The following is a 25,749-nucleotide window of genomic DNA, read 5'->3' on the forward strand; positions in this document are numbered from 1 at the left end:
AGAGAAACATCATGACTTGCCCATGGTCCTCAACTGGTATGTCACCTTTACTCTTTCCCCACAACATTCAGGTCGATGCTGGACACCCAACAAGGCTGTTTGCACCATTTGAAAGAGTCCAGATTCCAGTACTGGCAAGAGGTGACACATTTGACAATGGACCTGTGTGTGTGCGTGCACATGTGTGTACATACAAGCACATGTGCTTGCTGAGTCTGTGTGTGCATGTGTGTGTGCATATGGGTATATGTGCTTGCTGAGTCTGTGTGTGCAGATATGTGTGTGCACGTGTGTGTGTACATACAAGCATATGTGCTTGCTAAGTCTGTGTGTGCATGTGTGTGTACATATGGGTGCACACACAGGCATATGTGCTTGGTAAGTCTCTGGGGTAACTTCATTTCTGGTGACATTCTGCCTTCAACTTCCTGCTCTGTTTCTGCTCAGAGAGACTTCTGAGCGCATCAGCTTGAAAGATGAGCAGTAGTTTAAAACTGTACACTTCCTGTCACATGCTAAGCTCAACGTGGAGACAACCCCAGCAGTGAAAAGAAATAAAGAAATGTAAACAAGTAGCAGCGCCATTACACTTTGGTTCCCACCGCCGGTTAGGGGACTCCTGCAGGGTCCATAGAGAGCTACACATTCTGTGTAATCAGCAGTTCTGGGAAGTTTCAAGATATTACTGAAATTTAGAGTTTAGGGATCACCTCTCCTTTGAAAGGGCTCAAGTTGGCTAGCAAGAGAGCCTCAAGTAGGCTCTACCACTGATCTGACAAACTCCCAGTTATCCCTAGGTAACACCAGAGAACCTGTGAAAACACCAGCTATTAGCCATCAAATGGAAAAACACAGGACACTGATAGCACCTAAGACAAGGAGGATGTGCCCAACTCAGACCTCTGCCACAATCATTACCAGTTGGCAGTGGTGGCCGCAAGGCATATACCTACCCTATATCTAGGCTCTAAGAGAATAGCTCTTCTTTTGGAAAGACGGGGCTTCTCTATCATGTTCCGTCTGTTCACTGACATAGCCTGGTTCAGAAAAATTCTAAAGCAAGTGTTCCTAAAAACTACAAATTTATCATCCATATAAAATGTCATCTGGGCTCATGAAGTCACCATTAAGCCCAGACCCAAGGAAGCTCAGAGGTGTGGGGTCCCCTGAAAATGGCCCTGTTAGAAGCCAGGCCCAGTACCTACCATTTAAGAAGTCTCGTTGTGTTTCTAAGACTTGATTGATGTCCTGTACCCAGGCCTGCTGGATGTCCGCGTTGGCGGCTTGCAGAATGACCCTCTCAGACGTCTCTCTATTCATGAGCGCAAACTTGCAGGGGTCATTGTCCACGTTCTCCTCCAGGACCAAGTAATTCATCTGGAAAAAACCAAGTTGAGTCTTTTCGTATTTAAGTGGTTAAAAAAAAAATCAACATATTACAGTTCCTCAAAGTTATTATTTCAGGAGACATTTCCAAAATTTTGTCCTGGATCTAATAGCTAAATACTTTGGTTTCTGACTCAGAGTGAATGACATGATCCTGGAGAACCTGCAGGATCTGCAGGACTGCACTCAGCCTCTTTCTCTCAAAATATTTAACCTTCACACCTGCAGCTTCTTTCGCTGAAAGACTGTCAGACAGGTTCTGAATCCGTACTCACTCCAGGTCTCTGTCTTTGGGAAGCAGCTCCCAGAACTGGCTTTTCCCTGCCCTCTGTCATCCCCACTGGGAGCCTTACCTTGATGCTCCTTTTGAACATGTAGCCCGGGGTGAGGGATCCCTTCCTTAGCAGTTCACTGAAGATGACGATTTGCTCAAAGAGGAACACACGCCTCTCCTTGGTCCGGGACTGCATGCCTGCATCCAGCTCAATCACATAGAATGTGTCCTGCTGTAGCAGCTTCCCCTGGGCGGTCAGGGTGCCCTGATGGAAGCAAGGGCTGGGGTAAAGGAAGTGAAAAACAGGGAGGGGGCCACAAGCTTCTGGGTCCACAAGACCCGCCCCCTTGAGGATACAGACAGCAGACCTGACACTAAAAGCATCAGGGCACTAGTAAGAGACAGAATTAGGACCCATCCATTCAGGTAGGGCAGACACAGAGCCCTGGCGTGGGGGAGGGAAAGAAGCTAGGAAACTGCTAAGAACCAGCCCTAAGAAAGTGCAAGAAGGGTGGACGATAAAATCATTAGCTGAAAAGATATTCAGGAATTATTCTGGCTCTTCTTATTTTTTCTTAAAAGGAGAACAGAAAGTAGGTGACACCTGTAGCCTTTTTGTCCTCAGAGCTCTGAGAAATGCTGCCTATTTGGCTCCCTTGAAGCATGGGCCAGGGACCTCGGGTACTCTTATGGCCATGAACCTAGAGCCAACCTGTGGCCAAGGGAAGTGATGTAGGCAGGACAATAAGTAATCTAATGAGTTGGGCTCCTCTCATCTCCTTCTATTATTTCAGGTTGGAGTCTTAATTAGAATTAGTCTAGTTCTGAAGTCTCAGTCCCCTTCTACCGATCAACAGGTACAGTTGGAGTAACATATACAGATGCCCATGTTTTATAAGTGGACAGATATTTTTCTGGGTCCTGTGATCCTTCCTAAAATGCTCTGAGGTAGCAGGTCACTCGTCAGCCTATGTAGGTGGAGCCTGTTTGGTTTGACAGTTTCTAACCTGATTTTCAGAGATTTTCAGGTCTTCAAAGGGAATTAGGCCTAACCCAGCAGGTCTTCACAGATGCGACTGGAGAGCCTTGCTTTCCCTACTGTTCTGCAGCAAGAACCTGATATCTGATAGCAGCCAGAGGGCCTCCTCTGAACTATACTCTCTCAGGTGACGACTTCTGCACGTTAGTAAAAATGTGGGCAATTCTTTGCACATGATGCCTTATTTCAAACAGTACCCAGCGTAGGGGTCATTTTTCTTTCCTATTTCCGAGAAACACCTGCCCTCTGCTTGAATCATGGCTCCTTACCGTCAAGGTCAGCAGCCAAACAGGCTTATCTCTACCCTGGTCCAAAGTTAATATTAAGCCAGTGACCAGCTAGCCCAGAAAGCTCTAAAAGCTCTATTAACATTACATAAGAGCCTGACCAAAATGAATTACAGCCCTGCCAATACTGAAGGGAAAGCTAGAGGATTTAAAAGAGAGAGAATCTAGGTGAGGAGGCGAACTTTTCCCAGGCCCAAAGCCCTGGACTTCAGAAGGGACAGAAGGACGTTCATGGTCCTTCTTAATTAGCTGAAGGGATACAAAGCAGATTCTCTGAGACTTGATGGAAAAAGGAGATGGTGGTGCTTGACTGAAAAGAGAAGATAATTTTGCAGTCGGTGTGCGGCCTTCTGTGTACACATGTGTGCATGCACAACGCAGCTCCCATGGATCCTAACCTGAGTTAGAACAGTCAAATGCTGATTTCCTGTCAGTGGTCAGTGCCTTCAAAGACCCAGAGAAAGTCAGGCTCCTCAAGCCAGACTCCTCCTCAGAAGCATGTGGACATCAAGGCTTAAGAGCAAAAGGTATTACTTGGCTTGTTCAGAATAGCTTCAGACCTAGCATAGCCCCAAGGGAAAAAGTATAAAACTTCATCCAGTATGACTAGTGAAAAGCTGTAAGAACTCAGGGTATATTTCTGCTGCAAACCCCTCCTTGCTTTAATGCTTAAGGTCTACCACGGAGAACTGGGAATCTATGAAAAATAAACAGCAAAGAAAACCCTCCACATAGCTCCTGGTCATAGGAACAAAGCAGTGGCACACAGGGACACTGGGAAGGGCTGGGAGGGCAAGGAGGACAAGAGAATTGGGCTCAAGAACATCATGAATCCAACTCAGTAACCTAAACCTAAATGTAGCATCTCCTAAATTTACTTATAGACCAGTCTGCCTTATTTCTATTCTATTCTATTCTATTCTATTCTATTCTATTCTATTCTATACTAATTTAGCCAGGGGGGAGAAAAAAAGCTATTACTTTCTTTATTATCTCAACTTCCAGGAACTTCTTTTCTCCAGAAAGGAATAGTAAAATCTTAGGTTTCAGAATTACCAGGAAACAGGATTAGAAGATCCACATCTTTCTCTAAGGGGTTCAACAATTATTAAATGCCAGCCAATAATTGCATCAGTTTCAATTTTTATCATATTAATATCCAAAATAGATTATATGTACCTAATATATGAGGTCTGGATATAAACTAATGGCAGCCACTTACCAAGTTTAAAGTAGGAAAGTCCATTTTTTCTTCAAAGGTTCACTGTTATGGGTTGAATTGCTCCAACCCCCCTTAATATGTTAAAGTCCTGACGTGGAGTATCTCAGAATGTGACCATTTTGGGAGACAGGATCTTTACAGAGGGAATCAAGTTAAAGTGAGGTCTTAGGGTGAGCTCTACTCAAACATGACTGGTATCCTTATAAAAAGGGGAAATTCGGACACAGAAAAATGTACAGAGGGAAGAAAGTGTGAAGACACAGGAAGAATGCCATGTGAACATGAAGATGGCCATCTATAGGCCAAGGAGAGAGGCCTGAACAGATCTGTCCCTCACAGCCCTCAGGAGAAACCATCACTTGATCTCAGACTCCTAGCTTCCGGAAAACTGAGATGATAAATTCCGTTGTTTCAGCCACCCAGTCTGTGGGACTTCCTTATGGCAGCCCTAGCAAACTAGTTACTCACTGAAGCCAAAATTCAGGGGACATCTAGCTGTTTCTCCTAAGACTTGATTCTCTTTTTCAAAGAATAGAAATGTGCACATGTTTTAAAGGTTTAAATGTTCATTTAACTAAAATGCCAGCCACTATATAGACCAAGAACCACCTTCTCAAAAAAAAAAAAAAAAAAAGTGTTCCATTTCCCTCTGGTGCTACTTCCGTCCTATAGTCCTGCTCTCCCTCACATTTCCCACACTCATGTCTCAAGCAAGAAAGCAAAGCAAAGAGGTCACTGCTAGGCCCACAGTTATAAGTAATTTTGGGTCTTTCCAACCCCCTTGGACTTGTGACTCCAATCCAAGTGGTGGACTGCTCTGTAGCGTCCTCTAACTGCCCTATTACTGGATATCCTAAATAGATACATCTTCTGGGCCCATGAGCCAGAGGGGCCTGGCATGAAGGCACAGATGGTGAGTGGAGGCAAAAGAGGAGCGGGGAACAGGGCTTCAAAGGGAAGCTGCCTCACAGCCCTGGCTCTAGGAGTCCAGAAGAGAGAGGGCTCCAAGCATTCTTAAGGGCTCACCTCAAAGCCCTGCAGGCGTCCCAGATTCATCATGTCATTGCAGCGTTTTGGAACAAGGCACATTAACTCCACGGCTTTCTGTGGGAGAGAACAATAGCAGCTCAGGAGAGGGATGAGCACTTGGGCAGGAAACAGGGCAATTCTGTGCTGGAAGACAGGGACCTCCTAGGGGCTCCCTGATTCCAGGAAAGGACACTGGTCCCTGATTCCCACTTCTAGAGCAGTATGGGACTTTCTGTTATGGTGTCGGTCATCACTGCAGGGTTCCATGTGAATCAGTGACCACATGTGGGGAGAACGCTACCCAGCCAGTCTTTTTCTCCTTCCCACTTTTATTTAGCAATTCTCTTTCCTTCTCATATTTTCTTTTTTCTCTCTGTTGCTTCTTGGCTGCCTAAGCAACAGCTTAGCCTGGCTTGTGAAACATTAGAGGTTTAAACCTAAAATAACCTGCCAGAATGGTCTGTAACCTCTCTGGCTTAAAATAATCCCCATGGTGACATTGTCTCAAAGGACTTCACTTAGGGAGTAATCCTTGGGGGGTAGGAGAGGGAGTGAAAACAGGATATTTTATGTGTTGAACTCAAATAGTACCTGGATTCATGGATGAAAGTGTGCACTGAAACACTGAATCTCTGAAGGATGTTAGAGGACTCAAATACCCCACTCCTTTCCCATCATGTCACTGGAGCCAAATGGAGAATACGAGTGGGGCAAAACTCTGGTCTGTCCCAGGACAGAATTCTCGGGTTGTAGAAAAACACTCAGTGTGTTCATTACTACTCGCCATTCCCCATTCTGTCGAACAGCTGCTTACAAGGGGCTCTCACTGAGAGGACTCCACCTGGACCCTGGGTCCTTGAGAGCCAGTTCTTCCCCCTTAGGGATAGACATCTAACGCTGTCACCGAAAACAGCCAGCATTGTGAGCAGAAGACTCACCTCGATATCAGAACACTCCAAACCAGCCTTCTCACTGTATCTCAGGAAGTCCTAGCAAGTGGGGGGAGCAGGGAAGGGTGCAGGAGGGTGACATCAGTTAGGAAAACAGAGCACTATAAAAAATCCAGCATCATGAAATCTATGATGACACCCAGATGACTTTCCTCCCCAACAGACATGGCAGTGCGTTATGGAAGCTGCGATATGAACTTATGAGTCACACTGGAAACAACATGGAGAAAACCCCCAATACTCAAAGATTAAAAGCTGTAGAAAAACGGAGGGGAGGAGGGGGAGGGAAGAAAGGAGAGGGAGAGTCTGAGCAGGAAGAGATGGGGGTTATGTCCAGAAAGGCTGGGAGAAAGGAAAGCTCAATCTTTCTCTTCCATTTACCTCGTAGTCTATAAGACAAACCAACTTAAGCCATTTTAAAAAGTAAAATATGATCAAATTTTAGGTATTACTCATCTAAGCTTTCCAGGGCCTTAGCCTTGGCTTTTCTTTCTCCTGTGGTCACTCTGATTTTATGTTACTATTTCTTATTTTTTAAAGGTCCCAAGTCAGCAATGGTGACAAAGGAAGAAAGCAAATTGAAAGAAAGAAAATGAACTAACCACCCACCTTAAAGGTAGTGAATGACATGCGCGCAATTTATTTGGAGGCAGAGCTGACACAGTAAGGGACAGGCAAGACAGCAGCCCACAGACGCCCGCTAGTTCACGGGAAAGCGGCAGCAGACGGAGCCTCTTGCTGACCTGCTCCCCAGCTCAGTCTGGGGAGACCCTTCTTCGGCCCTGACTCGGCTCACAGCTCTCTTACCTTGAGGAGCAGCTGGTATTTTGTGATTCTCTGAATGGGCTTGATAAGGAAGTCGCTAAGCGTCAGCCTTTGATTTATCTCCTGTTTCACCTCCTGCGACACAAGGCAGGTATGTTAGAAGAAAAAGGAGCCAAAGGGCTGGGGGCCTGGGGATCAGGGGGCAAGGTGAGGACAGGCTCTCAGGTTTGCCAGCGCAGGTTTAGAACCTCACACCACGGGAGACGGAGAGTTGCCCACACAGCCGCTAACTGTGCCTAACAACACGGAACCGCCCCCTTCCGGAGCTCAGGCCCGGTCCCACCCTTGTCCTCACGGCAGCCCCGGGGGACACGCTGGAACGGTAGTCTGTTCTCTCCGCCGCTCCGGGGCCACGGCAGAAGGGCTTCTCCTAGGACGCGGGCCTGAGGGGCTGGGCCCTCAACGCAGATGTGCCAACAGTCCGCGGAGGGCCCGGCCTTGCCTCGCTCCTCCCGCAAAAGCTGCACTTCCGGCCTGGGGCACAGCAAACACTCGAAGGTGCTTGACAGAACCTCCGGGAGCGCAGCCGAGAGCGTGAGGTGACTGACGGGGAGCACCCGGCTGAGGACGGGGGGCCTCCGCAAGCGGGCCCCAGGGACCGGCGGGGCGGACGTGGGCACGGTCCGCGCTGGGGGTCCCGGAAGGGGGACAGCCCCCGATGCAGGGTCTGTGTCGCAGTCGTTCCACACCGGGCCGCCGCCGCTCCTCCCGAGCGTGCCCAACACGGGCACCGAGCTAAGCCAGCGGCTCGGCTGAGGCGGCGCTCCCCGTCCTGCAGGGGTCCCGGCGCCGGGGATGGCCATGGCTGGCCTTCCTGACTGTGGCTGCCTCCCCGAGCCCGGCGCGCAGAGGCCGAGCAGCTTACTTCGAAGTAAGCGTCGTACTCGGCGACGATGTACTCGGAGCGCGGCTTGTTCTGGCAGTACCACACGTAGATGTGCAGCTTCCGCTCCTGCAGAGGCAGACGAGGGGCGCTGAGGCGGCCGCCCCCCCCCCCCCCCCCCCCCCCCGCTCTGGGGACGCGGGGCAGTGAAACATCACAGGTACGAGCTACACGCAGCAGGCCGCAGGCCATCTCTCCAACTGCCAACAGGGTTACCCAAACAAGCAGGGACTCAGCGAGGGGCGGGAATGCAGGCAAGTGGAAGGCATGCAGGGGAGCCGGTGGGAGGGGCAGGGCGCAGAGGCCGAAGGGAAGCACTCACGTGCTTAATGAAGAGCTGTGCCAGTCTGTCCTGCTCCTGGATACATTTTTCCAGTTCGGCCAGGAAAAAACTAAAAGGAGGGAAGGGGTCAGGGAAGGAAGCCACAACCTTCGGAACTGTATTATTTCTCGGTGAGGAGATAAAGGACAGCAGACCCTTCCCCCAACCCTACCCCTAAGGTCAGATGCAGGCAGAGCATGGGAGGGTCCTGGATTACCAGGATGCCCTGTCCCCAGGACAACAGCTCACTTACTCCTTATGCCAGTCGTAAATCTGGTGAATATTTCCAAACACAATTTTATCCTTCCCTCGCATGTCCTCAGGGACACCCTTTTCTTCTATTCTCTTCATGAAGCCCTGTAGAGCAGAGGCAGTGATCAGTGGGGTATTTTCACAAGAAAGCTTTCTTGCCAGGCCCCATATACCGCAGCCCGTCTAAGCGCCCACTCTCTGCGGGAGTCTGAGGGCAAGCTCTTCTGTGGTTTCTCAGTGTTCGGCCAGCACTTGAGCCCATGCAGAGTGACAGACACACCTCTGATGAAGTTCTAGGTCCCTTTGTCTCCAGCCTTCTTAAGAGAAGGTCATTTTTCATCCAAGTATGTAAATGCCCCTAAAGTAAATCCCTACGGAGAGCGCTGTTTTATTTACTACCAAGTTGACTCTTAACTGTGGACTTGTCAGTCCTGTCTTAGGGGTGGATTTTTTCTTTGCCTGTCCTCTTGGTAGCCGTAACATTCTCCTTAAAAATCTAAGGAGATTCTAAGCCCCGAGGTTTGTCTTAGGGGTGGATTTTTTCTTTGCCTGTTCTCTTGGTAGCCATAACATTCTCCTTAAAATCTAAGGACACTCTAAGCCCCGAGGTTTCACTAGGAGTGCCCTGCTTGTGCCCATGGTGACTCATAGCTCTGAAGAATGCATGTCCATATAGTTAAACGCCAAGGAAGAGCTCTTGAGATAGTAACTTGGTCACCTAAAACAAGGTGAAAGGACTCAGCTTTAGCCAAGAGGATCCCCCCCAAATGCTGCAACATTTGGGACCCCATCTCCCTCTGAATCTTTCATGATATTTCAAGGAGAAAAGAAAAAAATAGATCACTGATCTATTACCATTTTTAGTTTCATTTCTGCAAATACCCAGAGAGTAAAATACACGTAACCCACAAGTTAAAAACACCTCGGTCCAGGTAGGGTCCAACATGCCTCTGGTTGGGTGACTGCAGACCCACCTTGAGCCACATACTCACCTCCACCACAATCCCCAGATCCTTGACATAGTCTTTTTCTGTCTGTACCAGCTCATTCAGGACAAACCTGAGCAGGAGATTAAGAACAATGAGGGTTCCTCTTCATTGTGAAGCAAGAAATCTTCACACTCCAGTTGACAGGAAAGTTACTTTGGCACCTTTATGACAAGAGCACCCCAAACCCCACACTTGCCACCCCTTGGGCAGGTGCTTTCTGGTGCTCTGCCTGTGAGAGGCCCCACGCCAAGAGGCGCCTTCCCAGGCGGCACACAGCAGCCTGGGCGACAGCGATGCTTACCACTTAGCATTTTTCTTCCTGTTCTTAATGATTCTTCCTCCCTCTCGGTGGGAGGAAGATATATAACTGAACAGTTGTATAGACCCAGGGCATGAGGAGTCACAAGCACTTTGGCAAAACTGAGTTATGAAAGCTTTGAGGCCAAGGGCTCACCATGAGACTTTTCTTCCTTCATTTCAACTCCATTATGTGATTATCAAGAGGAGAAAGACATTTGCTTGATAGCCAACCTTTGAGGCCTCAGAGACACCAACATCAAGTGAGGCTTTTGAGATACAGAAGCTACAATTATTCAGATAGCTGTCCCTGGTAACCAGCCTGCAAAAGCCCCAGTCAGGGCCAGAAAGGTTGACTGCAGACACTCCATGATTACAACTTTCAATGCAGCAGCCTCCCCTCTCCCCAGCAGATGTGGGGTGTAACCACTAACAAGGACCCTTGCTTTCTTGGTTTCTTTCTTGTTAAAGATTTCCTCCTCTCAGAGCATTTGCTTCGTGCCAGTGCTTCATCTGGATTTTCTCATGTTTCTATCAAGGGAGGTAGTGTAAGCCCTGTTTTACATAGAGAAAATACTGAGGCCGTGTTTCCCATGATGACGAAGTCTGTAGCAGAGCTGGGATCTGAACCTATTGTACCAGAGTCCAAAGACTCTGCTCTTTCACTGTTGCCCGCTGCCTGGCAAACTACTCAGACTGGCTCTCTGGAGTCCCTGAAACCTCAAAACCAAGCCCTTCTCCTTCTTTCTGTCCAGAGAGTAAACAGCTGGACATAAAACACTCAGGGCTGTGCACCGGGTCAGGCTAGGTGCTGTGCGGCTTACTGGAATCTGACTCCTACTAGCTTTTTTGCCTGGAGCCACACAACTGCATTTTTGGCCCATGTAGCAGAAGGGATATAGTTCTGGGATGTCCAAAGGGGACCCCAGCATAAGGGTTGTAACTGTTCTGAACCCAGGAAGCAATTCATCTGAAATTCTTGACCTATATGGCACAGAGAAGCCAACGGATCCAAGGGTCTGGGCCTCAGGGTGATGGGGAGAAAGCAAAAGGAACACATGCTTCTTTATCAGCATGGCCAGTACTTCCAACCAGTTTCCTCTCTCTAATATACACAATCCACAATCATGTGTTATAGGCCACAGGAAGGAACTGGCAAGGCCAAGTAAAAGCATTTAAATATATCTTTAGCATGGCCCATGTTACTGCTTGGAAGAAAGTGGTAAAAACCCACAGGAAAGTGGGAGTGGGAATTTGGGGCTGGGAGGGCCCTCTGGAGATGAAGTCCAGCTCCCTGTCTCCAGGCGATATTTTTATCCTATGCTCTGACTGATTAGGCTAGGTGCTGCTAGTGGGCCTGGCATCACTTCTCTTGAAGGCCTGATGAAATACTTGGGGGGAGATCATGACACATTAATATATGTTCTGAAAAGGTCCATAAAAGATTTAAGTTACATGCAGCACAAGACAGTACATGATTAATTGCCAAATAAATTGAACTGATAATAAAGCATTTTAACAAATGTTTGGTTCTTATTAGTAAAGGTTATTTACAAAGTAAATGTTATCCAACTAAACTTCTGCCAGCTACAGGTCAGACCTAATTCTAACTTCTATGTTTCACAATGGTGGAGAATGGCTGGTCTTGCACAGGAAATCTCTTAGAACCTTTGCACTGGCTGTTTCCTCAGCCAAGAACACTTTTCCTCCATGGCTAATGGCCTTGGCTAGTGGCTTATTCCTTACCTCCTTCTAGTCTTTGTGCAAATGTCAGAAGCATTTAAAACTGCAACATGGCCTCAACCGTACTCCAAATCTCCCCCACTATTTTTCCTTTTTCCAGTTTCTAACATATTAGATAATTTATTCTTATTTTGTTTACTGTATAATTTCTCCCTTTTATAGTGTACACTTGCCATGAGAGCAAGGACTTTTCTTTTATTGTTATTGTTTATTTTACTCACTGATATATCCCATACCTTGGTGCCTAATGGGTGTTCAACACCTATCGTTCAATGCATGAGGAACTAAAACCTGAAGGCAATCGGGACCATTCTCAGCTTTTTTCTTGTCCTGGACAGATAACTATTTGTTTTCATCTTTTCTCCACGGAGCTCCCATTTAACCCTTCGATGTCTGGGGCTGAGTCTCCATTCTCTGCACCTCACCCCCGCCCCCCCACTCCCCGGCCTCTCTCCTCACACAGGGTTCACAATTAGACATGTATATATCCTCTCTTTCATCATGGCCATAAGTTACAGCAAGAGCAATGAGATATTGTAGTAGCTGGATTTTCAGGATAGTTCAGGATGTGGAGAGCTGTGGAGTCAGCCGAAGAGTAAGAAGAGGGGGAAGAAATGGGTAAAGAGAGTAAAAGAGGCAACACACTTTTGCCTGTCAGAGCAAAACCAGACAACAGCACATGTGGAAGCAGGACAATGGCTTACATGACTGCTCACGGGCCTGTTCAGCTGAAGTGACAAGAGCAGTGACAGACTTTGCCAAGGACCACCTGCTACCCCACAGGTCTCCTCCCTGATCTGAGTTTTGCTTGGCTTGACAAAGGACTGAAACATCGGCTCCAACGCTGCCTCATCTATATAAAAACAACCCTGAGAAGCTAAAGAGAAGCAGCTTTGTACAAGTCCTAGAAAATTTCCATTTAAGGATGGAATTCCATTAGGGATTTTTCTACCTCTATTCCATTCTTGGGGTTCCCCTGAGTACCCATAAAGTTGAGGGGTAAGTTTGGAACTGAAGAGATACTTGCTCAGCTCCACTGTGAGGTGACAGCCCTGCTCTGAGGCCAGGCCCTGACTATGATGTTTCTACTTTTGTTTCCTAGGAAAGAAAGTCATAAATATTCACTTTGCCTGTTTCCAGGCAACGGAAGGACCTGGCCTCACTCATTTTTGGTAATCCTCATGTCTGTGACCAGGCTAAAGGAACGACGAGCCGAGGGAGAAGGACAGACTAATTAGCAAAGGGACCAGTTCTCTCGGCTTTACAGTCTCTCACACACGAGGCCACATCCAAGACTCATCAAGCTCTGCTTCCAACACGGAGTCAAACCTGAGAAAAAGGAAAACTAAAGTTTTGGAGGAATTGTGGTTTTGCATTAATGGTATCTGATACCTTCTTGATCATCTCAAATAACAGAAGACAGACTCGACATCAGGGTGGATAACTCAAACCTTGCATAAAGTATGGGTTTTTGTGAAATGGGCTGTAATGTGAATTTCATTTACCCCCAACTATTAAAAAAAGTGAAGAGGTTCTCTTGGAGCCAGGCCCACAAATGGATGCAAAATTAAACGGTTAGAGAAGTAGCGGAGCTAGGCCCTGGCCAGCTGCACAAGAGATGCCTTTCCTATACATGACTTCCCTGCATTTGAGCAATGTTCCCTCAGGTGAAACTCCACCAGACTTTCTACCATGGATTCTCTAATATGGGACCATAGCAATAGTCCCATAGTTTCCTGCACTTTGTTGTTTTCCTTTTATCAGCACGTGTTATTTTTTCTTTTTAATATTTATTTACTTATTTGAGAGAGGGAGAGCATGCGCACGCGTGCGCTCATGTGCGCGCACCAGCACGCAGAGGAAGAGGAGAAGCAGGCTCCCCGCTGAGCAGGGAGCCCAATGCAGGGCTGGATCCCAGGACCCTGGGATCATGACCTCAGCCAAAGGCAGACGCTTAACTGACTGAGCCACCCAGGCGCCCCAGCATGTTTTAAATTTCTAACAGACCTTGGTTACAACCACACTTTGTCAATAATAGCTGCTATCTCCCAGATAATACTTCAGCCTATAATTCTTTAAGTCAGTGCCACTGCAGTGCCTTGTTTATCAATGTACACTGCACAGATCTAGGTCACCTTTACTTAGAATGAATGATATCCGTGGAAATACAGTGTGGGGAACTCCTCTGTAATCCTCCCCAAACTTCCTCCGACCGTAGCCCATTGTCCACACGTGTACTAGGGTAGCATCTGGAGAAGTCACTTACATCCGGCCTCTCAGGGCCTTGGCTTTCTGTTCTTCTTCCAGGTTTCTAGGAGGTGTGGGGGGGGTCATCCCCTCATTCAGGCAGCCTACAGGGTCTTTCAAGCTTCCCCGGTAGGAGCCTCCTTCTAGACTCTGAAAAGAGAAGAAAAACAGCCTTAGGAAGTGAACATTGAAAAGTCATCTGGAGGCTCTTGTGTCCCCTCCAGCCTAGCAGCAGCCAGCTTGGTAGATCAGTAGCCAAGGCTGTTCTCACTGAACATCAGTGCAGTGCCAGGAGGCCAGGTACTCCCATCTCCCTGCAGCAGACTGCCCAGAGCTGCTGCCTTCTCCGGCAATCAGGATGAATTTGGCGTCATGTGCTGCCAATTTCCTGACATAATGAAAATTGTCAAAGTGACTTATATCTGGGTAAGAGCTGCAGAGGTAAAGCTAATCATTGCAATTCTATGCTAATGAAGCAGTTAGACAAGAAAACCAGTTGTGGGACCATCAAATGCCAATTGGAAAGGGGAGGGTAGTTACAGGAGAGCTAGTTGGGTAAATTCATGTTTGTTAAATCAGCTACATTTTTTCCCCCAAGAGGCCAATGAGATGTAGACAGGAATAGGTCAATAGATTTAGCCTTTCCTAAAAATATCTTTGCTAAGGTTATTTACCAAGGGTTTTCTTTCATTTCTGAATCCCTTTAATTTCTTTTAATTAAGATGCTGCAGGATTGAGAAACAAGGTAAAGCTTTAATATAGTACTCTAGAAAGAGTTAAGGGCAAAGGATTCTAACCCCAAATCTGCTGGTCACTGGATGATCTTAAGTGAGACAGATGCAATTATTCCATGCATACTTCAGTTTTTTTCAATTTTCAAATCATACCTCTCCTTTCTACAGATTTCTAAGGAATAGACAGAGACAAGAGTTGTATAATCCCTTGAGAAATTAGAAGTATTTTACAATGATGAGTTCTCCCCCCTCCTTGGAGCTGTTAACAAGGAGGGTATTAAAAAATGGGGCCAATCTTAGCATTTTTACAGGTGTCCTCGAAGAAAGATCACACAGCGACACTTAGCATTTCATTATGGAACTTGGCAGAAGCAATGCTGGTACACAGTAAGCCTGGAGACCAAGGTCAAGGTGAGCGACTCTAAAGCAAATATGGGAGTCTAACCCAAACTACCCACACAAGAGGCCTGTTGACAACAGCCTCTGCGGCTCAAAGGAAAGGCTTCACTTTGGAAGTCTTTGAAAACATCAGCCTTAAGGTTAAAGTCACGAAGATCAAAAAGTCTCCAAAAAGGTCGGAGAAACAAAAGGCATGGTGTTAAACAGCCTGCACTTGGAGTATCTGTCTAAATTCTCATAGCTGCTGTACTTCAAGATAGGACAGATAAAAGTAGGAGAAGTCCAGGGGAATAAAACAAAAAGTAAATGAGGTGTCCAATGGGTCATTCATTATATGAGAACAGGTGGTGGATATTAAGACTTAAAGCTGAGGGGTGCCTGGGTGTCTCGGTCAGTTAAGCATCCGACTCTTGGTTTTGGCTCAGGTCATGATCTTGGGGTTGTGAGATCATGCCCCACGTTGGGCTCCATGCTCAATGGGGAGTTTGCTTGAGATTCTCCCTCTCCCTCTCTCTGTGTCGCTTCCCCACTCTCTCTCTTTCTCTCTCTAAAATAAATGAGTAAGGGGCACCTGTGGCTCAGTTGGTTAAGCGTCTGCCTTTGGCTTGGGTCATGATCCCAGGGTCCTGGAATCGAGCCCTGCTACATTGGGCTCCTTGCTCAGTGGGGAGTCTGCTTCTCCCTCTGCCTCTGCCGTTCTCTCTGCTTGTGCTCTCTCTCAAATAAATAAAATCTTAAATAAATGAACAAATCTTTTAAAAAAGTCTTACAGCAGAAAAATTTAAAGCTGAGAAGAGATGTAAACCTTCTTTCCCCCCCCCACCCCCAAATCAACAAAATGCACCAAGAGCCAAGCATGAATTTGTTACCAACACCCGAAACTAGACTTAAGAAGATAGCATCTTCAAGTTCGAGAGACAGAGAATTTCTTTTAACTTGACATGAAGTTATTTTACAGGACAAGTCATCAACCGTGGAAGTTGTTATCCTGAGAAGAAGCATAGGCTAAAAATACAGAAAGGTCAAGGAGAGTTTAGCTAAATTTATAGATTCAGGATCTGTAACCAGTTATTAAGGAAATGAGAGTGTCTGGTGCTGGGGTCTGACAAGCCAGTGGACAAGCAGGCTTTTCAAGACATGTGACCTGTTCCCTGGTGCCATCGCCAGAGACAGGCTCCCAGGCAGATGGGCCCAGCTGGTGATTGATCTGATTACATGGCTTTTACTTCCCTTCCTTCTTGTTCCATTGTCCTATTACAGCCTTTGTTCTGCAGCCTGTTGGCTGGCAGGATGCTGACTGCAAGGCCCAGGCAAACAGGCTTACATCTCTGTCTACAAGGCTCTCCTGTGGGGCACTGCTTGGCACAGTCCATTTTCAACCTTCTAGAATGAGGGACATCTAAGGAGCCCGAAGTGTCACACAGGTAAATATGTCCCATATCTTCCTGCCTGACCTGTTCTATGAGCAAAGAAACCCAAATTATCTCTGGGGAAGACTCTGTGAGGGGGTGAGCAGGGCAGAGGCAGTGAGAGAGGAGGAAGAGCGAAATAAAGGGTCTGGCTAAGCTGTAGTCTGGGTAATCTGCCTCATAATGGTGTTGGTTATCAATGCTTGTAACTCAAATGCCATTCCCTCTGAGGACCTGGCTAGCAGGGCTAGAGTGGGGATGCTGGGTCCCAGCCACAGGCAAGTGGGGGCAACCTGCCACTGTCTGTGCTGCTCCTGGTGGGAGGCAGGCAGCAGTGGCTGGCTGATGAGTAGTGGGAGGACTTCTGCCTTGCTCAGGCCACAACAGTCTCAGCAGGCAAAAGAGAAGGTGTAGGAGGAGAGGGCTACAAAAGTTCCTCCAGTTGGTCTAAGGCCAAGGACAGAAATGCATATAGGATTCAAAGCAGTAGATTAAGTATAGAGGAAGGCTGTCCCCACATTGAAAATGAACACATTTCCTGTTTGCTGGATTGGGGGTCACACACCCATAAAATGCCCCTCCTCAGGATTTCTATAAACACCCATTACACACCCCTGTACACCAGTCGTTACACAATACCGCAACTGACCATCTGTCTGTACTCAGGCCACTATTCATTGAGCATCTACTCTGTGCTAAGTATTTGCCAAGCACTGCAGAAATGAAGATGAATAGGATTGGCTTCCTTCCCCGCCCCCCCAATCTAAGCTGTTATGGGTACTATTCTAGACGGAAGAGGTACCAAGGAGGATGAAAAAAGGAGCAGGCTGCTCTCTGGGGAGGAGAGGGTGGAGAGGGGAGGGAAAGGAAGAGGCAATGCTTGACCTGAGTATTGAGAAATAGGGATTTCACTGGATCCCCTGATGGCAGAGCGTTCCAGGCCCAAGCAGCACTCTGAGTAAAGGATCAAGCTGTGAACCTACACAGGGCAGCCTGGGCAGCTGAAAGCAGCCCACACAGGTAGAATATAGGGTGTAAAAGGGGCCAGGGGTGAGGGGTGGCGACAAGTGACTGTGTATTGTGTGAGTGGGGGTGAATGAGCCCTTGGGAAGGAAGAGGGGAGGAGTGAGACAACAACCCTGGAGAAGTACGCAGGGCCATATCTTGGGGAGCCTGTGTGTCGCATTAACAAGTAGAGACTTCACTTTCTAAACCAACGAGGAAAGGATTTGAAGCAAGGGAGTGACATGATTAAGGTTTTAGGAAGATCAGTCTTAATGTTCCTAAAGACCTTTCATGACTTGGGAAAATGTTTTTGATATGAGAGTAAAGGAAAAAAAGGACTTCACTTTTCTATACTCTCTAATTAATTACATTATTTTTAAAAGAGTCTAGGAGAAAATATATCAATATTTCAGTACTGAATATGTCTAGATGGTGATATTATCAGTGATATAATTTGTGTTTATACCCTTGTCCTTATTCTAATTTTTCTTGAATGAGCATATTTTGCTTTTATTAGTAGAGAAAACCAAAAAACAAAAAAAAAACTATTAAAAAGTTTTTTAAAAAGAAGAAAGAAAAGAAAAGAAACTCCATCTGGTAGTCATGTAGAGACAGGTCAGACTGCAGTCAGGGAGGAAATGTTGCAGGAGTCCAGGCAGGAGTGCGTTTTGAGCACTAACCCTAGACTGTGAGCTCCATTAAGGAAGGTCCCATGCTCGATTTCAGAGCTGGCACATAGTATGAGTCCAAGAATTTCCTGAATGTACTATGGGACTCTTGGGGAGAGGTCAAAGGTCATCTGATAAAACAACAGATAAGGGTGCTGATCCAGCACCACGCACCACAGCACCACACAGGACACCAACCTCTTAGCTGCCCCACCCTGCTCTAAAAATTTATATACTGTTCTCTGGACAAAAAGTACTAGACCAGAGTCATTTCCAGGCAAATTAAGGGTAGGGATGGGGAAGAAGATAACTGTATAGTAGAAAATGTCATGTTTAATGAACCATGAGAGACTACGGACTCTGGGAAACAAACTGAGGGCTTCAGAGGGGAGGGAGGTGGGGATTGGGATAGGCCGGTGATGGGTAGTAAGGAGGGCACGTATCACACGGTGCACTGGGTGTTATACGCAAGGAATGAATCATGGAACTTTACATCAAAAACCAGGGATGTACTGTATGGTGACTAACATAATATAATAAAAAAATATTATTAAAAAAAAAGAAAATGTCATGTTTAGACAAATGATATTTCAGGTTTGTGACTTTGTGTTAAATTTTTTTTTGGTGGAAATCGAAACTTTTCTATTTCAACAAGTTCAGGAACCTTTCTTCATAGAGGGAGGCCAGAAGGCACCTAGTGCCTCAAAACACACACCACGATGGGTGTGATGTGGCCAATATTTCCTCCCCTCTGGGCTCTTAACTTTGGCGAACTCTACCTTGCCACTGACAGAGCAGGCCAATTCACCTAGAGGAGAGCAAAGCATACATACACACGGATGCAGCCTGGCCCTAGCCGTGTTTCGTGGCCCACAGGGCTGGCCTGTGGCCCTGAATGCTATCAAAGCAGGAGAACCAGAGGGCGGGAAGTCCTACTGAAGTAGGCAGACCCGTTCTAGGATGCCAGGCCACCAGGGGGACTGAACAGGAGCTCAATCCCGGCCGGCTCGTACCCCAAAGGCAGAGGATTACCAGTCAAGGGGCCATCGGGACCATCCCAAGCCCAGTGAACTACTGTGACATGCCATCTGAGGGCAAGGGCTCAGAGAGGAGGCATTCTTTCTAGAGGCTCGATCTTCATCTCAGGCAGGCTGTGAAATCCTATGGCTGTTTAGAGACACACGAGATTTTTCACATGGCGAGGAAGCTCTTGTTCCTCGAACTTGAGGAATAAAACCGAATCACATAGAATGTTAAGCTATTACCCTGCCCTGTTCACCCAACCACTAACTATTGGCTGACAAATACTGTGCCCCCATGGCCCAGGACATGGTTATGGAAGAAAGCCATGGCACTGTTCCCTTGCCCTGACATTCACAACACAGATCACAGATGAGGTGGCTAAGAGCTAACATCTGTAGGGTGCTTGCTTATCATTTTACAAAGCACATTCACACCTACTCAATCATCACAGTATCTCTTTTGAGATAAGATTCAGGTGGACAGAACCATCACTGCTGATACAGGAGATAAAAGAGGGGTCCAAGTAGACTCAGTAACGTGCATACGGCTACACAATAAGTAGCCAAGGCAGGACTACAACCCAGGTCTCTGATTCCCTACATACCCGCCACTGCCACCACCCATCCTCACATGTAGGAAAAGCTTTATTAAAAGTCACACAGGGAGGGGCACTTGGCTGGCTTGGTTGGTAGAGCATGTGACTCTTGATCTTGGGGTTGTCAGTTTGAGTCCTACATTGGGGGTAGAGTTTACTTAAAAAAATAAAGAGAAAAAAGCACACAGGGAAAGTCCTTATTCCTGGCTTGGAATTTGAGACAATATCTTAATACAAAACGTGGAAAAAATGTGTGAGATCTATCTTGCGGGGGGGAGGTGGGTGGGCATCTTCTCTTGCTAAATAAAAGCAATGATTAAAGACCAAGGCTGGCAGATGAGAACTCAGAAGTGTCCATAATGTCCAGAAGAACTTGTCAGAGGAGTCCTGGGGGAGCTTCAAGGGTTTTGGTCTGTATTATAGGTGAGCTGGAGAATACCTACCCTTGTTTCCTACCAGCAGCTCTGGGGCAGAAGCCTCGGTGCCGTCATGACCATGTGACCACAACGCACTAAGGGCAGCTCTGGGACTCCAAAACATGAGGGATCTCCAGGCTTTTGGATAGAGCAGAATTTGGTGCTATCTCTGGAGCAACCAAAAAAGAAAATATAAAGAATCCAAGCCCTAGATATAAAAGTCCAAGTACGCTAGATGCTCCTGTAAAATTTCCAGACTCTGTGAATTGGAAAGGAACTTACTATCTCATCTCATACTGAACTAAGATAACTTCCACCCACAGGTCTAGGTTCCACCCTCTGGAGCAACAAAGAGTGAGACCAACCCTTCTTTCCCACAGCAGTCCTCAATGAATTCAGGAAAGCTCTCATGAGCCTTCTCTCTCCTAACTTCTCCCCCAATTTAACCCAGTACCTTCAACTTTCCTTCAAATGATATGGACCACATGGTACTGTTTACCACCTCTGGGGCCCTTCCCCTGAGTTCAAGAGCACTTCAGAATGCGGCATTCAGAACCTGTTACATGACTCACACACTACTCATGGCAGCTATGGGCTGAAGAACTCTGAGGACAACGGGGCTGTTACTCTCCTTGATTGTTCATTGTGCTTTCACTAACCTAGCCTATGAACACACTGGCCATTTTGGCAGCTGTCACACTGTTGTACTTACGGTCAAATAAAAACTCTGAAACTTTCGTAGGTTCTAGGTCTTACCCTCTTCTCAGCGAAAGAGCTAATGAGGAGTAGGAATACAAGTCTCAGAGATAAAAATGCAAACATGCCTGGGGAAACAGCCACCTACTGTTGCTTCACTGCTCTCCCACAGTGGGCAGGTACTGGGATGGGAAGAAAGAGAAAGTAGAGGGAAGGACAAAGGATCCAATTTTGGTGAGAAGATTCTGAAAACTGCTGCTCCCTCATTCCCCTTCATGATATGGGCTTGGTTTTACTTGTTTGGCCAAAGAAATCTCTATAATTCTGGGTTCTTTGCAGGTCCTCAAGGAGTACTTATTGGTGGGGGAAGAAGTTAAAGTTCTTATTTTGGGAACGTACCACAGAGCAGCCACTCATCTGATAGAGGTTTGTTGAGGGCCTGTTACAGGGCTGATCTGCTCCACCAACACCCTCCACTTCCTCTCCTCTGGGAAACTTGCTCTCATGAGACTTCTCAATATCTGCACTTACCTGTTTAACAGCAGCCACGCTGATCACACAACTAGAGGGCTGTGGGGACTCCCAGCAGTGCTAAGGTGAGCAGTAATAGCAGGATAAAGGGAATCCAAAATATAGAAAAATACAGCCTTTTGGAAACAAGAGTCTACTGATGTATGAGTGTAAAAGTCTCCAGTGTACTAATGGAGGAGGGGAAAATAATGTCCTAAATGACCAATCATCTTGCTGGGTAGGGAAGCGGCACAGATTAAGATAATGAAAAGATTAAGACACTTTAACAAATAACCCAACAGAACTATCTAAGAGCTGTGCCTGGCAGTGTGTGGCTTACACAGTAATTGCCGTGGGACTGCAGAGGAAATCTGGCCTGGGCTGGTCAGGGAAGCCCTTCTGGGCAGATGAGATTCCAGTGGGGCCCTGAAGGACTGTTATGCTTTAGATAAGCAAAAATAAGAGGGGGAATGTTCCAGAGAAGTAGGGTGGTATGAACAGAAACTTGGAGGGAGGAAAGCCAAGTGCACGAGGAAAACAATTTGGTTGGAGCAGAGTTCATCAACCAGAATAAGTAAGTGGCAGTAGGCTGGCTACAAAGCATTAGAATACTGGACAAGTGTGAATTTTATCCATGGAGTATTTTATCCAGTGATCTCCAAACTTTGATCATTTACCTCTATCAGTAAATGTAATTTAGGTCATAACATCGCCAAAACATGTAACGTATTTATAACATGTATTTCTGTGCTACCGTATTATCATTACGTATACAATAAAATATATGCCTAATCATTTTTAAATGACGAGATGAAGAGATTCTAAAATTGTCTTCCTGGACCTCAATAAAGTGTCTTGTGTATCTGAAGGCACCCCCACACCGGAGACGACTGTGTAGGCAAGAGGGAGGCAGTGAAACTTCACTGAGGAGGGAGGCAATAGCGGTGCTTGTGGAAGACCCGCCAGGAGACCGAGGCCCAGGAGGGAGGCAGACTGGGGCAGGGGAGCTACTGCAATAGTCCAGGCATGAGGTCAGGGCTCAGGCTCAGGTGGTGAAAGGGGAAATGTAAAGAAAAAAACAAAGGATGATTTTTAAGGAAAAACACCGTTAGTATTTGGAGAACGAAGAGGGTGTGTGGGTCAGTGTGGAGAGGAAAGGAGAGTAACTGGGGAGTGGTCACAAAGGCAAGCCTTGAAAAGCCAATGGAGTGCCTGAGAGAGCACTCGACTCCCACCCGTGAGACAGGGAGGGTGGTGGCGGGAAAATGGACAACCCTCAAGAGTTAGACACACTTAGTAAAAACATCAGCTGAAATAGTCTTTCTAACTTAGGAAGGAAAACTTGGAAGGAGAAGAAGAAAATCATGTGTTAAATTTCATCAGTACTCTCTAAGCTGGGAGATTTGAAGAGGGAATTACTGTAATCAGAATTATGGTCGGGCAGCGTTCCCTGCACGGCATCCAGCATTTTCCTCTAATTCCTGGGCTAAGGGGAGAAGGGTTTAAATGGTGCTGATTAGCAGAACCGCCCAAAAGAAGTCTGGCAGAAGCACAGACATTTACCCTAATGAGAGTTGCAGGAAAAACCAAACAAGCGACACGGATGAGGGTGAAGGGCAAGGAGAATGCTTCAAATTGCCATCCCGTAGGGATACGCATCAGTGTAAAAACAGGCGGTAGAGGAATAGCATTATCCAAAAACAAGCTCTTTCACCAGCATGGTGCCCAAACCCTAAAGCAGCCAGACCCATAACCCCTTTTCTGTAGTGATCTGATTGGCCTCTGAGACAGTCACAAGCTAGGCCAGTTTTCAGTGGCATAAGTTCGGTTTTCCCCCACGATGGGGGTATGCACCAGCTCCCCTAATCTCTTGTGGTGAGGTATCTGCACACTTTTGCTTATTCCCCTTTATAATCAGCAATCTACTTTTGCAAGATTCTGCGAGCTAGAAAATTGTCTGGGGTCTCCAAATAAAATTATCTGGTACTTTCCAAGACCCAATCCATGTTCCATGTCTCAGCAGCCAAGTTAGCTTCAGGGCTAACCAGACACACACCAGTCACTGTCCAAATGCCGCATCCCTGTAGGTCAGTGGACCGGGCTCACAGGGAGGCTATTTTGTCTTGTATATTTTTTTCCTTTCATCAATGCCATAATCCCAAAAGGGCCTATTAATTGCCCATGCCCATTCCAAGAAAAAAAAAAGCTAAAAAGACTTTGGGGCACAGGTTTTTTGGAAACCATCATCAGCTAGAAACAATCCTATAGGAGGAATGAGGACAGGTGCAAAGGAGGCCATGGCAGATAGATGCCAGGCCCTGGGAGCCGCATGGAGGTGAGACACACACAGAACTGCCTCCAGGACCCCCACTTACCAGCTTGCTTTTGACCAATTGTTCTATTGCACTGACAAGGTCTGCAGCAGAAGGTACTTCAGTGGAAGCCTGCCGGGCTGCTAGCAAAGAGGAGGACTGCAAGACATTGAGCAGCAAAGGAAAAGCAGATTAGCAAGGAATGAGGAATAGCAATTAGGAAGCAAAACAGCAAGTCCACAGCTCAAGGCAGGCAAGGGAAGCAAAGCTTTATGTTTAGAGGCAAGAGATCATAGAGGGAGATAGGAGGTGGTGTGGGTGTGGGACAGGCCTGCCTGACCCCTTGTCAGGAATTCTGGCCAGCGACAAAGCAGGAATGGGACAAGGCTCTCCTTAGGCAGGCCTCCAGAGGAGCAGAGGGCAGGGTTTGCTGAGTTTCCAGGAGGCTGATAGGTAAGGGCTGCACCCACTGTCAGCAACAGGGGAGAGGGACAGACAGAACTTTGGCCATGACAGGGCTGCCCATTGCTGTTTCAGGGTATGAAAAACCTAGCCTCAAATGTGTCCAAAGGAGAGAAATTGTCTTTGCTTTACATTTTAAATACAGATTTTAAACATATATCTTCAGTGTGTATCAAGCAAAAATTTTAGGGCAGAGCACTTAAAGACCAGGAAGCTAGAAACCCCCTGCCCACTCAAATGTGGGCACATGCGCGTGCACACGCGCACCGCGCGCACACACACACACACACACACACACACACACACACACAGATAACGCACACATACATACCTCCACAAACATAGCTGTTTGTGCCAAGGACCCCCAACTGAAACACCTGGACGTAATAAATGGTTTTAGCAAGGAGTTGTGTATCTCATGCTGGAGTCACCAGGGACTATCTTATTCACAGTGAAAGGAGGCTCAAGCCAAGAGTCTGCCCCACACTCCCCTTGTACCAGCAAGAAGGACTGACTGACTAGTCCAGGTGACTGTTCGGTCAATGGTTTGGGGAATCCTGCTCACGAAGGGACAGTGGTTTTTAATTTTCCTTCTCCTACTTGAGAAGAAACTGGGGGAGAAATGGTTCACTCTGCATGCACTTATGAGCTTTCCCCCGGCACAGCAAAGCAGAGGGCAACTGTGCTCCCAGGGCCCAGGACACATGCTCCTTCGGTCTTTGACACTGCTTTCCCCAGGGGTAAAAAGCTGGATGTCCTGGCCACACTCTGGCTTCAAGTTTGTCCCTTACGTTAGGGGGAAGAGTTTCAAAAAGGAAGCTATTTGTTGTCTAATTTAAGAGTTACTCTAGGTCTCTGTTTCTGAGATGGGGTAAAACAAAGTCAAATAATAATTAAGAGAGAGATAACAACACTGTTTTTTCTCTTCTGGGGAATGAAGGAAAGGAGCTTAAGTCTGTTTGGAAATCCAAGCTATCAACTTTTTGATTTAGTAATCCTACCCCTGGGAACTTATCCCAAGGACAGAAGTCAAAAGAACAAATGCTGTATGTACAAAGTGATCTGTGGCAGTGTTATCTGGGATAGCAAAACTGGAAACAACCCAGGATGTCCCAAAACAGACTGGTCAAGCAAATTATGATACATCAAATAAGGGAAATACTTTCCTCAGCTATTAAAATTATAGTTATGAAGGTAAAATCAATAAGATTCTTAAAAAATATGAAATAAGGTACTGAACATATCAAGTGCATATTAAAATTATAAAAATAAAACATACATGCATATGAACAAATATTAGAAGGGAACATGGAGAACTAAGGCGATTGTGTAACATTACAATCAGTAGACTAAAAACTTCCTTATAGACTGTTGTGAAAACTTATTTCAATATGTTCAACTCCATTTGCTGGAAGTTCTGAGGCTCCCCAAATATTTCAGAAAAACACACAGAAATCAAACAGGCAGGGCTGAGAAGGGTAAATGTGTCCACAAAGGGACTGTTGCCATCTGCCCTCTTTCTGGCTAACGAGAAGGCCACACAAATGTCTGGGGTAAGTCCGCATTTTCAGTTAAAGATTATCCAGAAACAACATAACATCCTCTTCCCCAAAACAAGTTGTATTTGAGGGAATTCGAGGGGGAGGGTTCATGACCTTTCCTTATCGTGTGCCAGCTGGTGCCTTGGTGCGGAGGGCCGTGTGGGACTGCCGGCGCTGTGACAGGAGCGTCCTCCGCCCCACATAGGCTATCACTGTTAGCGGAACATTTTACAA

General features: G+C 46.6%; 1 protein-coding gene across 10 annotated transcripts in view; it reads right to left on the reverse strand.

The window, feature by feature from the left end:
• KALRN (kalirin RhoGEF kinase) overlaps positions 1–25,749 on the reverse strand; it is a 642,459-nt gene that overhangs the window by 47,025 nt on the left and 569,685 nt on the right. For 7 of the 10 annotated variants that reach the window (XM_057306496.1, XM_048214817.2, XM_044382637.3 and 4 more), the window contains 10 exons: positions 13,765–13,895; positions 9,462–9,528; positions 8,471–8,574; positions 8,218–8,287; positions 7,878–7,964; positions 6,995–7,087; positions 6,176–6,226; positions 5,235–5,312; positions 1,740–1,925; positions 1,206–1,377 (listed from right to left, as the gene is read on the reverse strand). In XM_057306496.1, the coding sequence (XP_057162479.1) occupies positions 1,206–1,377; positions 1,740–1,925; positions 5,235–5,312; positions 6,176–6,226; positions 6,995–7,087; positions 7,878–7,964; positions 8,218–8,287; positions 8,471–8,574; positions 9,462–9,528; positions 13,765–13,895 (1,039 nt within the window). Of the gene's footprint in view, positions 1–1,205; positions 1,378–1,739; positions 1,926–5,234; positions 5,313–6,175; positions 6,227–6,994; positions 7,088–7,877; positions 7,965–8,217; positions 8,288–8,470; positions 8,575–9,461; positions 9,529–13,764; positions 13,896–23,575; positions 23,672–25,749 lie in introns of all 10 variants that reach the window. The other 3 variants (XM_026495196.4, XM_026495187.4, XM_026495202.4) reach the window with 1 other exon arrangement.

The sequence above is a fragment of the Ursus arctos genome, unplaced genomic scaffold (assembly GCF_023065955.2).
Source record: "Ursus arctos isolate Adak ecotype North America unplaced genomic scaffold, UrsArc2.0 scaffold_4, whole genome shotgun sequence".
Classification (NCBI taxonomy): Eukaryota; Metazoa; Chordata; class Mammalia; order Carnivora; family Ursidae; genus Ursus; species Ursus arctos.